The 19,090-nt window shown below is 37.2% G+C and overlaps 1 protein-coding gene across 1 annotated transcript in view; it reads left to right on the top strand.

Moving 5' to 3' along the window:
• The window catches only part of ZNF407 (zinc finger protein 407), a 336,446-nt gene that overhangs the window by 200,347 nt on the left and 117,009 nt on the right, over positions 1–19,090 (top strand). The window contains exons 6-7 of the mRNA XM_074547690.1: positions 2,967–3,050; positions 11,238–11,358. Coding sequence (XP_074403791.1) covers positions 2,967–3,050; positions 11,238–11,358 — 205 coding nt within the window. The remainder of the gene's footprint in view (positions 1–2,966; positions 3,051–11,237; positions 11,359–19,090) is intronic.

Genomic DNA, 19,090 nt, shown 5'->3' with positions numbered 1-19,090 from the left:
AAGTTAGATCAGCCCCCTGCACAGCAAGTGAAATATTGCCTTTACATTTTCCTAAAAGTTAAAAAGTCGCAAATTCTGAGATGGGAATGATAAAATTGTTAAGTATATCCAGAAGAATGTAAAATACATCAATGTATCAATACATGCTCAAGCATCAAATGAAATATGTCTAGATATGAGGGATTCATCCCCCATCAAGATTCAGGGCTAGGAAATTCTGTGCAACTGAACTTAAAGTCACAGGTGATGAAGTTTTCTCTCTGTGTTTCTGGAGAAGGCTGTATGAATACCATGATACCTACAAAAAATAAGGTACATAATTTATTAATATTGAAAATGAATGTTGCAAAAAAAGGCATCACCACCTTTCCTGATTTTAAAAAGTGGGGGCCAAATTTCCTCCAGTCTCATGTTTCCAGATCCAAAGCCTTCCTCAAGAGCCCTGTCTGTGTGAGAACTCCTAGATTCGACCTACAGGAGTGTGGAGTATTTAACTGGCAAATTGTTTTATAGGATGGATCACTTTCCCTACTTTCCCTTGCTTGATTTTGAATGATTTCTTTGTGGTTCAAAAGCTGCTACAAAGGCCCAGATATAAACTACCCAGTAAATCTGTGAGCCTGCAAAGATGCTATAGGTGCTCTGTGTCCTCATTAGTGTAGGAAGCTGCAGGCCATACTGAGGTCTGCTCCTGGATGTTAAACACAACATGAGCTAATTTATGATAATATATAGATGATGAGCAATTTCTTGGTAGGCATGGAACAGCATTTAACTTCAAAGTGTGAATTTTATGCTGGGGTGTTGGGCATTACTGCTAGTTAGAGAGATTTATACTTAAAATTGATTAATTAATTAAATTAATATTTAATTATAATTAAGCATTATGTGTAGTCATTCTATTCCTCTTCTTCGATATTTTGATGAATTGAAGTGCTACATGCTGAAGATCCTGATTTTTAAAATGCCATAAAGTAATTTTAAGAAAAGCCTAGCCTAGAAGAGACTTTGAATTTTACTGCAAAATGTTTGTCAATAATATTATTGCTGAGGCTATGCGTGATTGTTATGCAGATATTTCTGCAAACTTTGTTACATCATTTAGCACAACTGCATTCTTTATGTGATAGTGAAAATGGATTTTTGTTCAGCTTTTTCTGATATTTTTTTTAGATTCAATTATAATAACAGATTGCTGGAATTGACTCCCAAAAGATGTACTAAAATTATTTCACACCTTAGCTACTCTTCTGTGATACTCTCACCAACAGACCAAAATTTGAAAAAAGCCCAAAGTCCTGTATGATTTCAGTCTGCTTTATGTGACCAGATCTGGGTGCAGAAAGTAACAATGCACCATTTGCTTTTTTCTGAAATGGTGAAATTCTGAAATATGTGCCCATTGTGTTTCATAGCCTCGCTGCGTGGCAGAGGTTTATCAGCTCTTTTGTCATCCTGTTTTGGTGGTAGGACTCAAGCTGCCTTGGAAACTTTGGAATTGCTTTCCTCCTGGTATCACAGGGCCCAGGGACTCCCTCACTTGGGACATCTGGGGTGAGGAGCTGGGGTTCCTCAGAGACCTCATTGAGGCGATGGTGGGAGAGGGCACCTGGTCCCTGCAAGGCTCTCCTAGGAGCTCCCACTCATGAGATGCTCTCTTGTTTATGTGAGCACCGTCCAAAATTAACTGAGGCACTGTGCCTTTCCACAAATCCGTGTATTCCTGTGCCTGGTCATGTGGAAATAAACAGCATGGAGGTTTCCATCCTTCTGTCTGCACAGGAGGGCTTGGTAATTTGACACTAGACCTCTTAACCCAGCCATCTTTTGTAGGAACTGAATTTCCTTCCCCACGTGGAAGATTTGGAAGGAGACTGTTAGTTTCAATGAATTCAGCATCACTGCCCCACCAGCCCCCTCAGTGCTGTGTTACTGTGAAAGGAGAAAATTTGGCTCCAAATGACTAATGGGATTCTTCAAAAAAAAAAATTTAAAAATTTCAGTCTTATCTCAAGCTATTGAGACTATACCTGAGGCTAGTGTTTCTACTTTTTAGTGACCTTCCATGTGGCCTTTATGGACTGAGATTTCTGTGCATGTTAGTACATATTGAGTAAAAATATTGCTGTGAAATGATAAACTGTATTTATAGGCAACAGGGCAAAATCATAGCTTCTGTAAAAGGAAAAAAGGCTAAAAAGAGGGCATTTATACACTTTTAATGAGCAGTGAGCTTGCCAAAATCTCTCAAATTGGTCCAGAGGTTTGGAATGAAGAATTATCATTTAAAGACGAACAATGTGAGTTCTGCTGCAATTTCAGCAGCAATCCCCAGACCTGTTTTCTTTATGCCATGAAAACTTTAAAAACATAAACAGTTCTGAATTGCCAGTGGTACTGAATAATTTGGCATTTATTGTTGCCTGCACTCTTCTTGTGTTCAAGAAAATAATTTAATACTTATTAGTAAATAGAAGGTAACTAAAGATGACTGTGACCTAGTCTGTTGAAAATTTCTCAGTACCTTTAATTTGTTAGTAAATTAAATGTATTTTATTTAAGCAGAATCATATATACAGTGTATTAACTTTTTTTTCCAGGCAATCTTTACTCAGCACAGAAAGGCCAGATGTATGGGAATTGTAAAAAATCAGGATATGCATAAAAACTGTTCAAGTGCATAAAGCAGCCCCATCTGGAAGACATCTAACAGAAATGAAGTTGTACAAAACCATTCCATTGATAATAAAGCTAATTTTTATGGGTCTGACAAGTATGTAATTATGTTCAGTGGTGCTTTTCAGATTTTATCACAGTCAATAAACCGCAGTGGTAATTTCATTCCCATTTGACATATTTACATGGAAACATTTGATTGGAGGAATTAGTAACCCTGAAAGCCTTGATAGATATGTTTTAATGATCTGTGACCTCCGCAGTCCCTCATCTGTTTATTGTTGCAACAGGCGAGAAGTCGTTCCTGTGTGACCTCTGTGGCTTTGCCGGCGGGACGCGCCATGCCCTCACCAAGCATCGGCGGCAGCACACAGGTCAGTAACGCTGTCTTTACTCTTCTGTGCTCTCCCCAGCAAGGGAGTCCCCCTGCACTGGGCAGGAACACAAGTCACATAGCACGTTACAGCACAAATAAGACATTGGCTCATTGTTTGCTTTGCCTTTTTCTCATTTTTGTGAAATCGCTACGCCCAGGGTCTGCGTCAAATCTGTTAGCTGGGAGTTTGAATAACTGCTTGGGGGTGGGTGCAGGGTATTTTTTGTGGGTTTGGGGTTTTTTTTATTTTTTTCTGAAGGAAGTAGAATTATGGAGACTGGCTTTCTTCTTTCAATGAATACTAAGTCTACTAATTTTTTTTTTCCAAGGCCCAAATAGATTACCTACTGTGAAGATTTTGCAAGAGACTGCTAGAATATCCCTGGGTGAAAATTAGAGACTACATATAAATTAATCCATTTTTTTGGACTGAAGCGTAGTTGAAAGCTAGTGTTGTTTCAGTTGCCCTTTTGTAATTTTAAGATAGTTTGTAATTAATAGGTGCAACTTTAAGAGTTACCACATGGCTGGCATGTAAAGCAAGATTTCTCTCCCAGAATTAGTAAAGCTTTCCTACCACATGGTTATAAAATTTTAATATCAGACAAAATTAAATTGGTTCTTAGTTTCAGAAGACCAGAAAAAGTGTAAGTATTAAACATTTATTAATACATTCTACCTTAATTGTGCTTTTTAGTAGTTCCTTGTAAGTATTTGATTATTTGAATAGATTTTGTTCAAACAGACGTACAAGGGTTGCTGTTTAAGCCACTGTAGTTTTTCTGTTTTACTGACTATCATGAGGATAATGTAATATCATCAGGAATTACAGTGTGAGTTAAGTGACCATTGTCTAATGTACAGTGGAAAGAAATAGCTAACAAATGAGAAGCTGCAGTTGTTACATCATGAATTTTCCATGGATTTTGTAAAGGAATCACAGTGGGAGATTTTATTATGTCCCTGTATAAACTAATCTTCATTCAGGACATACACCATCTAAATGTGTAATTTCCTGGAGAGCAGATACTCTCTTTCTTGAGAGCCTGAAGCCATTCTTTCCATCCTGTTTTTAGTTTATTTAAAGCGACCATATTTGGAGGAGTGTCTGATGCTTTCAGAAAGGTAGGATTTTCAGTGCTAGTCAGTATCTTGAAACAGATTCGCTCTAAAAAAATATATGCGTTTTCAAGGCCAAAATTTGTTTGCAAGTCCTGTTAGTAATCTTACTTTCATAAATTTTTTTTCTAATAACAAGGAACATAAATTTGTAGAAGAATACTGCCACAGTCAGTTCCCATTCGCTGCTGGAAGTTTGTATTTTTCAAGTGACCAATAAAAGTAATTTAGTAAATATAATAAATTATCTTATTATTACACTCTGAATGATAACGTGAGCAGTTGTAACTACTTGAATAGAAGCTGTATGCTTCAGTTGTAATTAAAGTTTCCATTTTTCTGGAGATTTGAAGACTTTTCACATGTTGGAACAAGTTTAACAAATGTGGGTTTAGAAATTAATTAATTAATTCTTTAGCAAAAATAAATCATTGTTATCAAGAGGATAGGAAATGCCTTTTGTTTTTCATTTCCCTGCCATGTGACACATTGGGATCTTGCATATATCTAAGACTCATAGTCAATGCAGCCACACAAATGGTAAACAGTTCTTTCAGGATGGGGATATAGAAGAAATGCAAATTCTTGTATTTACCTATCTTCTCTGTACCTATGATATGAGTGCAGATCTAGTTTCTCAAAAATGTAAGCCTTTATCATCAAATATATATATATATATATATTATCATTAGGCCAGCAACTAAGAGGAAATCTATTTTATTTCCTGATTTATGTGCAAAATTAGGCTGAAAATATGGTGTAGTCCTGGTGAAAAGCTGTCCAGGTTTTTGAAGGCATTTTTGCCCTTCTTTTGCCGGTAGTAGAGGTTTCTTGTGCTATGATCACAGGGATTTACAGGTTATAGATCATGAAGCTTGCATCTAGCAAGCATAACTTTATATTTTATGTCAGGACTGGAGGCTCGTTATTACTTTGCTATTAACTTTATACTATATAGGACAGTATCTCAGAGGCAGAGGGATCTATCTTTTTGGCATTTATCTGCCTCTGTGGCACAAACAATCAGAGATGATTCTTTAGCAGAAAAATTATCTGTACCTTCTATTTGTTTCAAGGAGAATGACACAATCCACCTTTGCTAGCATCGTTGCACTTACATGGGTTCCATTGTGTTTTCATCCAGTGCTCAACTTTATCTCAGTCATTAGCTGCGTGCCCTCCTCCTTGTACTCTTCTTTTTACCTTTTTTTTTTTCCTCTGTCTCCATTTGGGACAATTTTCCCAAAGCAGAATGCCAAAGCCAATTACAATCAAGTCAGAAAGGGATAGGTATCAAAAATACTCTAAATGGCTTAAATAATTCCCTACTGTAATACAAGCTGTCAAGGGGGCTGACACAGAACATCTTCCAATCCAAAATTTACTTCTATCACCTGTCAGAGGCCCATGACTCAAGGGCAAATGAACAAATCCTCACATGTAGTTAAGGAGTCTTAACCAACTTAACAAGTCTCCTCTCATCCCAGCCCCAAGGCCTGAAATGTCCCAACACCCCAGAGGAATGTTCAGCTGCTGGTAGAGATTTGACACAAGGGAAGACTGGCTGTAGGACCAGCCACTTCGACTTTTGATACTCTTTATTCTGGTATTTCTTACTCTGTTCTTCTCTTTTTAGATGAGATTCTTTCTTTGTACCTAGAGAAATGCCTTTATCTTGTGAAAGATGCATTTTCTTTGGAAATATTACAGGCAACATGAAGTATAACTTGTTGTTAAAAAAGCTGAGCCTCGTTCACTCTTGCAGCAAACTATGCAGACCAGTTTGGTAAATAGGATGTGATCCCTTGAAGAGATGTTTTTCCTTTTAAATGTGAAGAAGCACAGGAATGGTGAACTGGAAGAAAAAGCCATTCATTTTAAGACTTGAAAAACTTTAGTACTTAATATATTTGTAAACATGATGCATCTGCATAAAGATTTCCTTGATATAGGCCATCTCAACTGTAAAGTAGGAACAAATAATTTGACCTATCAAGAGATTCCTGCTGTTTTACCAGTTGATGTTTTTATTCTGTTTTAAATACATTGTATCTGTAATGATGACCTGGTCCAATGAGAAACGTACACTTTGGACAGAGAATAAGTGAAGTTGTTGGCTGATTTTGTCTGGGGAAGATGCTCCAACATTATTTTATGACCTGAGTGCACCTTCTTCCAGTTGTATTCTGCAAGAATCTGTCTCTGGTATTCTGAAAGTCTTTCACTGACGATGTAAATATCCATGAAACTTCTGTTTTGTGAATTGAAGCAATGGCTTAAGGAGTGGTCCAGAGTTTGACCAGAATTTTATCACACTGAAAGGAATACTTACATCTCTGCCAGCGAAATGCTTTACAATAGGCACTTGTGCCTGCCTAGGCTGTGATAAACTGTCTTAAGAAACTTGGACCACAGTATCAGCAGGTGCTGTGTGGTAAATAAGGGGTAGTTTGTGGTGCTGCAGGAACATAGATGTAGTTCTGGTGTCTCAACAAGGCTGCGAGGAAAAGATTTCGTCTTTTGAGTCATCCTGAAGCAAGTTTTTTTGATTCTTATTTTGTTCCACTAAGAAAACCTTTCTAAAGATAGTTTTTGCTGGATTTAGAGTAAGTTGAATTACACAAAGAATTAAACGATTGCCTGAATTTTGTAACAAAAAAGGGTAAATAACCTCTAAATCAGCCACCAAAAATAAACACAGACACAGACACGCGCACACACACACACACACACACGCATGTAATATCAGATAATTTAAATATTTTGCCTTAATCACAATCAACTAGGAAGAAAAAACAAGCAAGGTTAATAATTTCTGGCTTGAAATGAAAACATGGAAAAAATTCATCATTTTAAAATGTCTTTTCTTTATGTTCTTGCTCTTATTGTCCTGCTCACCTCCTTTGTTTGCCTGTTCTTCTACGTTTCCCAGTAAATTTCCGTGTTGTGCTGTAGTAGCTGACCCAGTCCCACAGTGCTGATCAGTCACAGCCTGTCTTATCTTGCATGAAATCTCTTTTTTAATGTTGGTTACTACTCCTGCAAATTGCAAAAACCCCATCCTCATCTTATACACATCAGCAGTCTGCATTTGCTTTCCATGTGTTGGTTGTGGTGGGATCTTCCCAGGCTTGATAGAAGTACATCACAGTAGTAAAGTGTTAGTGGGTAAGGACACTTAGTGTGCACTGCTGTGGCAGTCACCATGAACCTGTGGAGCTGCTTAAGGAGATCGTGTCTTTGTTCAAATATTTTCATGCATTTTTGAAGATGATACCTTATACTGTACAGAGCTCTGTTTGTATGATTGCTTCTGCTCACTCATCTCAAGACATTTATAGGTCAATGTAATAAAGAAAGAAAATTTAATAATATATGTGTTTTTATCCAGATGAGTGACTCACTTTGTGTTTCTGTTTCTCATGTGAACTGCTCTTTGACTTTAATGTGTAGTTACATTACCTGGCATTGAATTTGTATGTATAATGTAGCTTCTTCCCTTCAACTTCCCCACCACCACTTAGAAAAATTTTAATGTTGAATATCACAGGAAATGCTGCACAGTAAGAAGACTTATTGCTCTTTTCAGCAAGAGATGAAATTTGAAGAGCATCTTTGTTATTTTGCCTTTTCTATTTACACCAATATTTACGGCAGATTGGCAAATTGATTATAGCAAACCCTTGACCAGCAAAGACACCAAAAACCTGGACTTCTAAAACTTTCTCCCTACCTAAGAGAAATTTTCCAGTAGCAAGAGAAAAAGAGAAAACTGAAGTCACTGGTTAGCAGCAGCTTTTATATACTAGTGCTCTGTATGAAGTGGCCCTTTTGTCATTTTCTTCCCCAATTTTTGATTGTTGAAGCTCCGATTTCCATGCCAGATGACTTAACCAACAGATGCACTTCAGACAGAAGTTGGTTGCAGTGTTTTCAAAAATGCAAAGCCATTTCTTTTGTAATCCCGTGCTCAGGAAATGCAGCCTTTTGAAAGTGCTTGTGTTGAAAACAAAGTAAACCCCCACAGAGTGGGTCCTTGATCTTGGAATGTGTGTCCTTCTTTTTTGTTCCTCCACAGAGCTTGGCCATGGAATCATTTTGGGGCACCTATCTTTTTTTTCATGGGGCTTGTTATTGACAAAGGTAGAGATGGTCAGAGACAGATAAGTCTTCTGTAGTGGTAATGGGGGGGGGGTGTTTAATTTTTTTATCTTTATTGGTCTTTAAATATAATAGGCTTTGTCCTTATGGTTATAGATACACTATTTTAAAGTTATTACATACTGTTGTTTTAAAAAATACTGTCAATACTGATATTTTTATTTGTGTAATTTTAATTGTGTAAGAATTAGAACATTGACAGGGGGTGAACAAGAGTCTTCTTGGAATTTTTAATGGCAGCCCATATTAAAAGAATTATGTGTATTGCCTGAAATGTCTGGGGGCAAGAAGGGTGGAGGGAAAACTGGGACGCAAAGTCTGATTAGAAGCATCCTGGCCCATGATAAGGAAGACAAAAAATTCTGAAATCAATGGGTCTGTAGAAAGCTTTAATAAACAAATAAATAGAAGTGCTCCTGCAGCTAATATGCTCTTCAATATCACCCAATCCAAAGAAATACCTAGTTGTCTTTTAGGTTTTTTTCAAATGTACCAATTAACCTGTTTTTTTTTCCATAAAAATACTGTTTCTTATGTACAGCTGCTAAGAATTACAGGCTGTGCTAGGCTGTCTTTTTTCCTCCCCATTTAGTTGGCTTTTGTTGTGTGGTACTGCTGTGATGTATTTTCTGTCAGGTGAGATTTACACATAGTCTGCTTGACAGGAGCAGTTCGCCACAAGGATTTCCTAAGGAGAAACTTCCTGGAGCAGTGGGCAAGGATTACCATTTTTCTTACAGTCACGACAGCATTTGCAAGCCCTCCTGGCTTCAATGGGCCCTCACTCAGCTGTCAGCCCCACTGGCCCTGCCCTGGCACAGCAGCAGACCTTTATTTGATCTGTTCTCCCCTAAATGGCAAGCTAAAAATCTCCTTTCCATTCAGATCTGCCTTTTTTTTTTAATTCAAGGGGGCAAGTAGGCAAGGTTCTAGTGCATTTTAAATGAAAGCAGTTAAAATAAGTATGTATGTTATCTAAAATACCTGTGGCTTAACTACTTAGGCTTGAAAATGTTGCTATCTTCTTTAATGCTAAATGATAAAATAAATCGGAAGGGGAAATCTTCAGTTCAAGAACAGGTTACGTTGCTAGGGAGTCTATGGCCTCCCCGAGAGTTTAATTGAAGCAGCCGCCACTACCATGCAAGCTGCTGGGAGAATCAGCTTCTCCAGAGCAGAGTGTCACGGTCTGACAAGAAAACCCCATTTGGGGCATGAAAGACGTACTTCCTAGCAGTCTCAATTTGTCCAGCATGGAGGCTTCGGCTTTGTGTCCTGCCCCTTCACCTCTCCTTGTCCCATGAAACAATAAATGAAAAACATAGGCTGGTATTCTCTCCCACAGCTGCTAAAAGCAATTATTCCAACTCTTTATGGAGCTTTCAGAAGCTGCTCTGTTCTCTTTCCATCCAGCATTAGGGGTTTTTCAGGCCTTGAGGGCCTGGCGCATCTTTTTCCCTTGGGAAGAAAAAACCCCAACAATCTCCAAGAATGAAAAATGCGTATTTCTCTCTGTTCTCAGAATTCTGGCAAAATCTATTTCAAAATCTTCAGAGTTTCCTGCTATAAACAGCTTCAAAAATTTGTCTTGGGGCATGACTGTTTGGGAGTGGCCGTTTGCTACTGATTGCAGAAGGCCACTCATACTGATAGGGTTATACTGGTGGTGTGTCTTCTGTCAGTCTGAAAAACTTCACATTACACCTGCTAATAGGCTTATGGTGCAATTTGAAACTGCCTGTCCTAAATCTCTGAACAGTCTTCAAAGTACATGTCTCTTTCTAGCAGTTTTATCCAGACTTCTTAAGTCAGGGATGTTGATTCCTTATGTAGTTTTTAGATAAATAAATTGGAAGGCGTGCACACTGCAGTGAAAATAATGTAACTTAGGAACTGGCTTTTAGCTTCTCCATACAAAAAAACCCTCTTTCCTCCCTAAATGGTAACTATATCTGCCTGTAAGCCCCAAGGAATGTTTCTGTGACAACCAGTTGGAAAAATGGGATGTAGGTGTCTTAACTAGTCATCACAGTACATCTGTCATGAGGTTTTGTTTTAGTATCTTCTAAATGGTAGACCCCTCCAGTAGAAGGAAAAGTATTCTTTTTACGTAGAAACTTAGAGACTAAAGATTTTTACTTTTCTTCAATTATTAGTCCTCTAGAAATTTTCAGTGGAGCTGTACATTCAGCAGATATTGGATTTTAGTCATCTGAAAATGTTGTCCCTTTTAAAGTTTAGTAGTTGGTGTTTGTTCGTTTGTTTGTTTATTTTCATTAACCTTTCAAGTCCTTCTGCTGAAATTGCCTTACTGTTCAGAAAATATTCACAAGGGCAGAAGACTAACAGGCAAGATAGGGGGGAGTGGAGCAGAGAGTTCTGGTTCATATTCTCAGTCCCAGTTTATGTATGTTATTTAAAGGATAACATTAAAAATTTAGGTTGGAGATGTAAACAAAGATACTTTTCACCTGGAGATGTTCCTTTCTAACCATATGCTGAATACAAGCATCAGTGTGATTTTTCACCTTCTGCCTCCCCTCTGTGTTGCTTTTGGGGCTGTTCTTGGCCCAGATTGGAGAGAAGATGTGGTGTGAGACAAATGCCTGTCACTTGGTTAGGGTATTTTCACGGGGTAAGACCCAGAACCAAGGTTACTCTGTTTCAGTGCTGTTCTTTCTCCTCCTTTTTGCTGCTGTAATTCCCTGTGGGAAGTCAGCTGGATACTGATGTGTTTCTGTCATATTTTGCAGTTAATGCATTGTATTTGCAAATTTATGTTGTTTTTGTGTTCACTGTGTTTATACATGGGCTAAAAGCTGTCTCAAGGGATATGCCAGAAATTTGGGGGTTGTCTTCATTTTCTGTAGATGAAAACTGATAATCTTCTCTTGTCACCTTCTAGGAGAGAAACCATTCAAATGTGATGAGTGTAACTTTGCTTCCACAACACAATCGCATCTGACACGACATAAGCGTGTCCATACTGGAGAAAAGCCTTACAGATGTCCCTGGTGTGACTACAGGTAATGAGTCATTAACTAAAGCATGATGAGAGAAGGGTTAAGGTGATCAGATGAGGTTCATTTGAAGTCACCAATAAAAATATATTGCCATTAAAATACCATCAGGGCAGCAGTAATTGCATATTAAATTAGGAGCTAAATTTAAAAACTTAGTCTTCAGTATTTAGGTGTTACTTTATAAAGAAAAACAAATGATGGGAAACCTTTTAGTGGTAACACTACAGTGCTAATGTTGAGTGTTTGTTTCACAGCTGCTCCAGTGTCTGTTGGAATTCTCTGTGGTGAGGCTGCTTATCTACATTGCCTTTTCAAATCATTTGCGGTTTTGAAATTTTTCTTGGTTGAGTTGTGACCATTTCACCAAGAAAGGAAAAGTTCTCTAAAAGGCTTACCAGCCTGAATACTCACCAGACACTTATTTGAACCAGAAACAACTCGAGCTGGTTACAATTCTTCAGAGTCTTGTTGTTCTGCTCTCTTCCTTTTCCTTGCTAGCCAGGGTGTTAGGATGAAAGTTGGCCAAAGGGTTGGTTGCATGGCAAAGCCTCCCATGTTACACCACTAAAACCCATCCCCATGTTGGGGCAGTTGATTAAATTTTAAAAGAATCACATTTAACAGCAAAGGTTACTTGTGGTGCTTATCACCTGGTGTTTTTGGTTCGTTATAGACTACTTATTTAATGATCTCATGTTGCTTCTTAAATGCATCTTTACTCTTAAACACACATGTTCTACCTTCTTGAATACTTTTAATACCTTGCAGTGAGGTGGCTAGTCTATGTGTACCATAAAGGAATCCATAGAAGGATTTTGTGGGCTATTTGCAAGAGTTGATGTTCAAAAAGTTCTTAAAAATCAGCATTATATTTGATAAATGGCATATGATTAGATGTATGTGTTGTGATGCATGCACACAAGAGGGGAAGGTTAAACATTTGATTATACCCCCATAGCATTTTTTAATTTCTTTTCATGCTGAACACACAACTGTAATGTTCCTTTAGTATAAGTTTAAATATAGTTGCCTAAAGCAAGACTAGATAATGAAGCCTATCTGCTCTCATAATACCTGTTTTCATTCAATTTATGAGCTACTTTACAGAAAACTCATGTACAGAAAGTTTCTGCAGTGGTCACAGATTTTCTGTACAAAACTTCTCATTGCAATATTTTGTTTGTGTGGGGCAAATGTTCTGTGAACTCTTCTGTACTGTGTACCCATTAAATCACACTCTAGAACTGCAGAGAACTGAATTTGATAACCTCAGGGGGAGGGGGCAATGTTTCTGTGCTGCCACCTTAAGGGTGTCACTGTTTCTTTATTTTTTCTTTTTAAGTAGAAGTGGTTTTGTCAGCTTCAGTAAGTCATCTAGGAATTAGAGGTGGTTTTCATTTGTCAGAGCAGTTGTGTTAAAAGGTCTGTATTGAGTGAAGAGAGAGCATATAAGCATTACTGTGACATGATGTGCTACACTGAAGCTAAAAGAAGTGCTGTCTTTAATGCTGTGTGTTTTAGGACACTTAATCTTGTGGTCATCCACTTTAACTGAATCATCCCAATTGTCAGGAATAGTCTTTTTACAGGGCTAGGAAATGAGAAGTGGGTTACAGTGGGTTTGAGAACCTAGGCTGGGAGACCCAAGAGACTGGGAGTGTTGTAGATGTCAATCAGTTTGGGGTTTGTTACACACATCCAATGAGTGGATGCACTTCCTTCACTCAGGATAACCACATGCATAACCCAGTGCTCTGTTGAGTGAAAGACAGATCATTTTACTTTGGATAAAGAGTTTTCTGTATGGGATATAAATTCCAAGAAATAGCAAGTTTTTAAAGAGTATTTTATAATACTGGAGGTTATTAGAGAATATGCAAGCATAGCATATTTTATCAGGATTAACAAGAAATATCTGGGCATGCCCTGCTTTTATATTATTGAAAAATAAATGTTTCATGACAATAGAATGTTAGTTTCCATCCTTCACAGGCCAATTTTGACCTAACCTTTGGAGGCTGATCTCTACAGATACCAGCTGATGAAGCTTTGATTCTGCAGGAAATGTGTTCCAAGCTCAGCTGAAAAACATCTGGTAGGGATGCAGGAACCAGAGCTATGCTGCTGCTGCTGCTGCTGCAAGTTCATAGAGGCAGTGAGGCACTTTGTGTAGCTGCAGAGGAGCCCATAGAGGGGCTGCTGTATTTATTAGCTCAGCAGTCCTGCTTGTGCCTGCCAGTTTCCACAGTCCTGGGATATTATCCAGCCTTGTTGGCAAGTAAATGTTCTGCTCTCTATCCACCTCACTCTTCATTTTAAACTACAATTTTAAGGGAATCACATGTTGCCTCTTTGTCAAGTCATGCAGTATTTCTCTTTTAAAGGAAAGTTTTTAGCAACTCTGTAAATAATATTGTTTGCACAAGTTCAGCAGATGGTATGTAGTCTTGCAAGTGTCACAGAGAGAAAATGTTAAAATGAAGATTTTAAAATCTGCTGATCTAGTGATAAAATTCACCCCTAAGTCTAGTGGTTGAGGTCTCATTGTGATGCTGTGAGCTCGGCCCTTGCACTGTAAGTTCATCCAGGCTATTTCATGTGTTGCTGTTTAGTGTTGCTTGGCAACTGCAGACTCTTTAATGAGCCTTGTACTTTCAGGGAGGTGAATATTCCTCTTTTTGTGTTGGGATATGGAGGAGAGTATTGTTAGTCTTAATACAAATTTTCCTTTCATTGATAACTAATCTCTGTTCTATGATGCAGTTTGAGACACTTGAATTAAAACAGTGGCTAAGTACAAGATTTTAAACTATTCCCATTCAGCTGATTGGTGCTCAGAGCATTCTTGGAGATTCTTGACTTCAAGCTTTTCAATTCCTCAGCCTGAAATGGTGAATAATCATCCTGCAAAAATTCTTGCCAGTCTAGTGAGTGAAAGGGTAGATAACCCTGGCTAGAAGTACAGAAAAAGGGCTATTGGAAGAAACTAATCTGAATTTAGGAACTGTTATAAACTTTATAAACTGAAGTGAAATCATCTGTATGTTACTATGGGGAAAAGAGTGATTTTGGCTGCATGGAACAGAAAAGGCAATTTATTCCCTATATAGCACACAGCATGAGACATTCTTTTTTAAACTAGAAAAAGACATGAATGGATGTGGTTTTCTGAGGGGAATGGTAAACTAACTTAGCATTTTTAGCTCACAAATTATAAATTCTCTATAGTATGCATATGCTTATAGTTGTTCTTCAGTATTCTTGTGAAAAATGTTCCCTTCCATCTCTAGTTTTTGATGACAAAGAAATTGACGTCTGCTTTTCGATAGTAGTATATGACTTCCAGTAACAATTACAATTTGAAATTATGTTTTCAGTCTAGTTTTAAAAATCCTTCAGAAGGAAGCAAAATATAATATTCATAAACACAAACATTTAGTTGTATTTTTGGTTACATATTTTTCACGTTTTGTTTTTCAATTTAGGTTTTTCCCCATTTAGATAAAAATATGCATGATTTTCCTTTGCATTTACTTTTTCAAATCACACAGCATGTCTCTCCATTCTTAAGTCAATGTGCTTTGTCATACAAAAATATTCATTCACCCTTAATTAATGTTCAGCCTAATTTTATAATACAGAATTGGTCTCACAGGGCCCTGCACTACCATTACTTATGCAATGCTTATTTTATTTTTCCTAGTCATTTAAAAAAGATGTGTTATGTGACTGAACTTTTCAGATGACACCATCGTGGAGTAACACTGGCAACATTGCATTTGGAAATGGGCACAATAAGCACTGAAGAGCTGTATAACATCCTGAAAATGAACAGCATCTGTGACACAGGGTTCTAAATCTGTTGGCTGTATAGTCTGTGGACAGACTTTCTAAACCTGCAGCATAGTTAGGTACTTGAATTTAACCTGATTGCAGAAGTGAAAAATTCCCCTAAGTCTGATGCTGTCAATGAAAGATGTAGATATACAGCATTTTCAGAACTAAATTGGTTTTTTGCATGTGTCTAAGAAAGGGAAATCTCATTTATTCATATGTAAGGTTTTAAATTTAACTCCCATTTGTTCTGACTTTCTATATAACTACTAAAACTTCTCAGGCAATTTATGCTTGTGGTGTGTGGGAGGAGGGTGTTTCAGTGAAATGGATCTGAGTTACATGGAGGGGAGCATGCAAAAGGCAGAAGACTGCTTTTCTCACATGATCAAATTTGTTGGATTGCAGTGCTCAGGAGAAGCACTGGCATAGTTTCATGATGCAGAAAGTGTTTTGCTACTACTTTGACCACAAGAGTGTGGGACTGATATTATGGTAATGTGCTTCAGGTTGTCCCTCTGCTGTGATTAAAGAAAATAATTTTCATTTGTCTGGGACTCCACTGTATGGTTCATTTTGCACAGAGTACCCATGGTGGTGAGGGAATGGAAGGCAATATGCAGAGGTGTTTCTTAGTCATAGATAAGAAGATGTAGAAGTTGGATAAAACAAACAGCCTGGCCAGCAAAACAGCATGCATTCCTCTCTGTTAAGTGTATGACTTGTGAAGGATGTCTTATAAGACTGAGAATAAATAGCATACATTTTTAATATAATTATGTAAGCTAAAATAAATATTTTACATTTATTATGCATAATAAAATAATTAAACAACATTCTGTAGGGGAATTATGGCATCTGAAATTCCAACTGCAGATGGATTCATTGCATATTTTCAGCAGCAGCAGCAGCATGACTTAGGAGGAGTTACTCCACAGGGGCTACTTTTCTTTTTTTGGACAGCATCTCTAGGGAGTTCCTATTTCTGTCTGACTTATAGTATCTGTTCATAGGTTGTAAAGACCAGTTTATAATACACTCCAGGATTTGCACCTCGGTCATAAGAATGTGCAAAGTAAGTGTTTTCTCTCTGTTTTGGTGAATTCAATAACTTTTAGGTATGATGGCATCAGCTCTGCACTATTCCCTTATTACATCAAGGATAACTAGGGACTACTTTACAGATGAGGTAAAAATACATACTAATTGATAGCAAAACTGAAAGGCTGTTAAGGCAAATTCTACATAAAATGATGAAGACAGTTTATTTATCATTAAAACATTAATATCAAAATGCTCTTTGTAACCAGTGAAATTTAATATGCTTGTATAGGAAATAACTAGGTAATACAGCTATATAGGCTGATGAGGATTCCAGGTGGCAACCAGCATTGCACTATGGGAGAACACTTTTATATATATATATACATCACAAAGGCAGAATTGGGAAAAAATGGTGCATATACTTTGTACAAATACAAAGTTGTTAAGGAAAATAAAGCGTGTATGTAATAGAGCAAACAGGGCCTTCAGGAAGTACTCCAGCTTCTGCAGTGTTCAGCAGCAGGAGTTGAGGATATCCAGTGCCTTGTGCTAGGAGACTTATAAACAAATGAAGATAGAAGTTTAGAGAGACATTCTGTCAGTGCATGGGCACAGTTCCCAGATGAAAACTCAGAATATTATTCCCCCCTTGGTTTTTAGTAAACATTCAGATAAAATATTTGGAAATATTTCTATTAATCTGGAATAAAATATGTTGTAACATTTAAGTCCTTAAAAGAAAAATAATCTGAAATAGAATTCAGATATAGTTGCAAAACCACTTTAATTATTCCAGCGAATACATGGCATACAAAACAATGGTCAGCATTATTCCTTTTTGTAATGCTTCTGTGGCTTAATAAACCTCTTATATTCACCTGAGTTATAGCATATAGTTTATGTGATGAAATCAGAATAAAAATATGTGGTGTTGCAGTAGCATCAATGCAGATCAACTATGAGGTTAACCAGCTTAAGCAGATGTAATTCCTAACACTTGGAACAGCAGAGCACACAGGTAACGATGTGACCCTTGCTCCAAAGTGCCTGTGCTGACAGACAACTGACAAATTGTGTCTCTGCAGTTTTGGACAATCCTTGGTGGCAGTGTATGAAAGAGCTTGGGCTCCCTCTCTCAGAGCTGTCTCTGTCCAATGTCACTGCATGGAGTGCTCAAGAGAATGTATGTAGGAGGAAACACGATTGTTCCTTAGGGAAAGATCGATGCACAAGCACACACGTGTGCATTGGCATGTGTTGACTTGGTGACTGTGCTCCATTGGGAAGTTGCCATGTTAAGAGGCCTTGGCACAGCATAAAACACTGTCATCATGTTGTGAGATCCTCCATATTCTGTATTTGTAATTAAAAGCATAATAAATGCACTCTACTTGGTAGAAGGGTGGTATGGACTTTTACTAATTTTAATAGCTAATACTTGTTAAAGAAATTCATCAATAATTCCGTGAGCCTTGGTACCTCTTTTGTTGTTTTGGGATTTTTTTCCTTTTATTTATGTATTCATTTAGTTATTTATTTACTTGTTTGTTCTTAGGGCTTGTTTTTTTCCCCCTATTGCCACTCTAAGAAAGAGGAATTAGAATATGCCTTTTTAACTCAATGGGTCTGTGATTCTCACGCTAACACTGAACTTGGGACTTTAAGGATCTGTCCAAGTGGTGATGCCATTGCAAACACTGATAATACTATTCTAGTCTCATTTTAGGTTGAGTCCTTTGAAGGACAACTTTTAAGGGATCTATTTAAGCCTAAATGCTGTGCTAAATTACTCAAAGGAGACTGCTGAGTTTAATGTTACTGAGACTTGAAACCATTTCAACATCAATGTAAAAATTAATATCTGGTTTCAGCATCTCTTTGTTACAGCCTCTCTTGATAGGCCAGCAGTTTGTAAATTGTTCACGCTTTGATTTAAGTTCTGAAAAAATATTGTCAGTCTCCTGATTTCTTTCAGTAGTCACTGTCTTTCCCTTACTGTTCAATTTGGGCTTGTCCCTAAATGTTTCTGAGGCAGCCCCTTCCCTGCTGAACTGATGGTGTTTTTTCTGAATCAGTGTCCAAGACACTTAACCCAAAACCTTGAAGTATTCGGTGTCTAGGAAATATGAATAAGACCCACTTCATGCAGTGGACAGATTAATGTAACTAATGTATTCTTTCATCACTTTTTATCGTCTCTCTGTCCTCACACTTCTTTTTTTGCTATCATACGTAGTCATCACTGTCTCATCTATTCCTCATTCTTAAAGAGCATAAATATGTTGTCATAAATACATGTATATTTATATTTAATATATACTTAATTCACGTTTATCAATCTGAAATATCAGCATATTATTCAAATTAAAACAATCCTAAGTATTTTGTATTTCGATAGTAAATAAAATTTTAGTACTAACCTCAAGATGAACAGCAATGCTATGGTCTTAATATAGCATGTTGTAGCAAAAAGACCTGTGATTTCCTATTCTTAGAGTTCTTCTGATAAAAAAGTGCGGTGAAGATCTTTTATGACTACAAATAAACTTCCATTTGTTACAATGGTTTGATCTAAAAATAATCATTGGCATCATAGCTTAATTAATGTGAGCCTTTTGTGTAAAACATATTTTAAAAAATATTAAAACAACCATAGATGTTTTCTTTGCTCTTGCCTGTAGCGGAGAATAAAAGAATGAATTTGTTTGTTTCTTTTGCTATTCCTTAATCCCCAGTGAAATCATTATAAAAGGGCCAAAGCTATCTTTGGGGATGATGAAATCTACAATGAAGAATTATTTCTACTACTATTATTATTATTATTATTATTATCATTATTATTATTATTATTATTATC

The sequence above is a fragment of the Zonotrichia albicollis genome, chromosome 1 (assembly GCF_047830755.1).
Source record: "Zonotrichia albicollis isolate bZonAlb1 chromosome 1, bZonAlb1.hap1, whole genome shotgun sequence".
Taxonomy (NCBI): domain Eukaryota; kingdom Metazoa; phylum Chordata; class Aves; order Passeriformes; family Passerellidae; genus Zonotrichia; species Zonotrichia albicollis.
The sequence above is the reverse complement of the archived record's forward strand: the minus strand, read 5'-3'. Positions and strand labels throughout refer to the sequence as shown.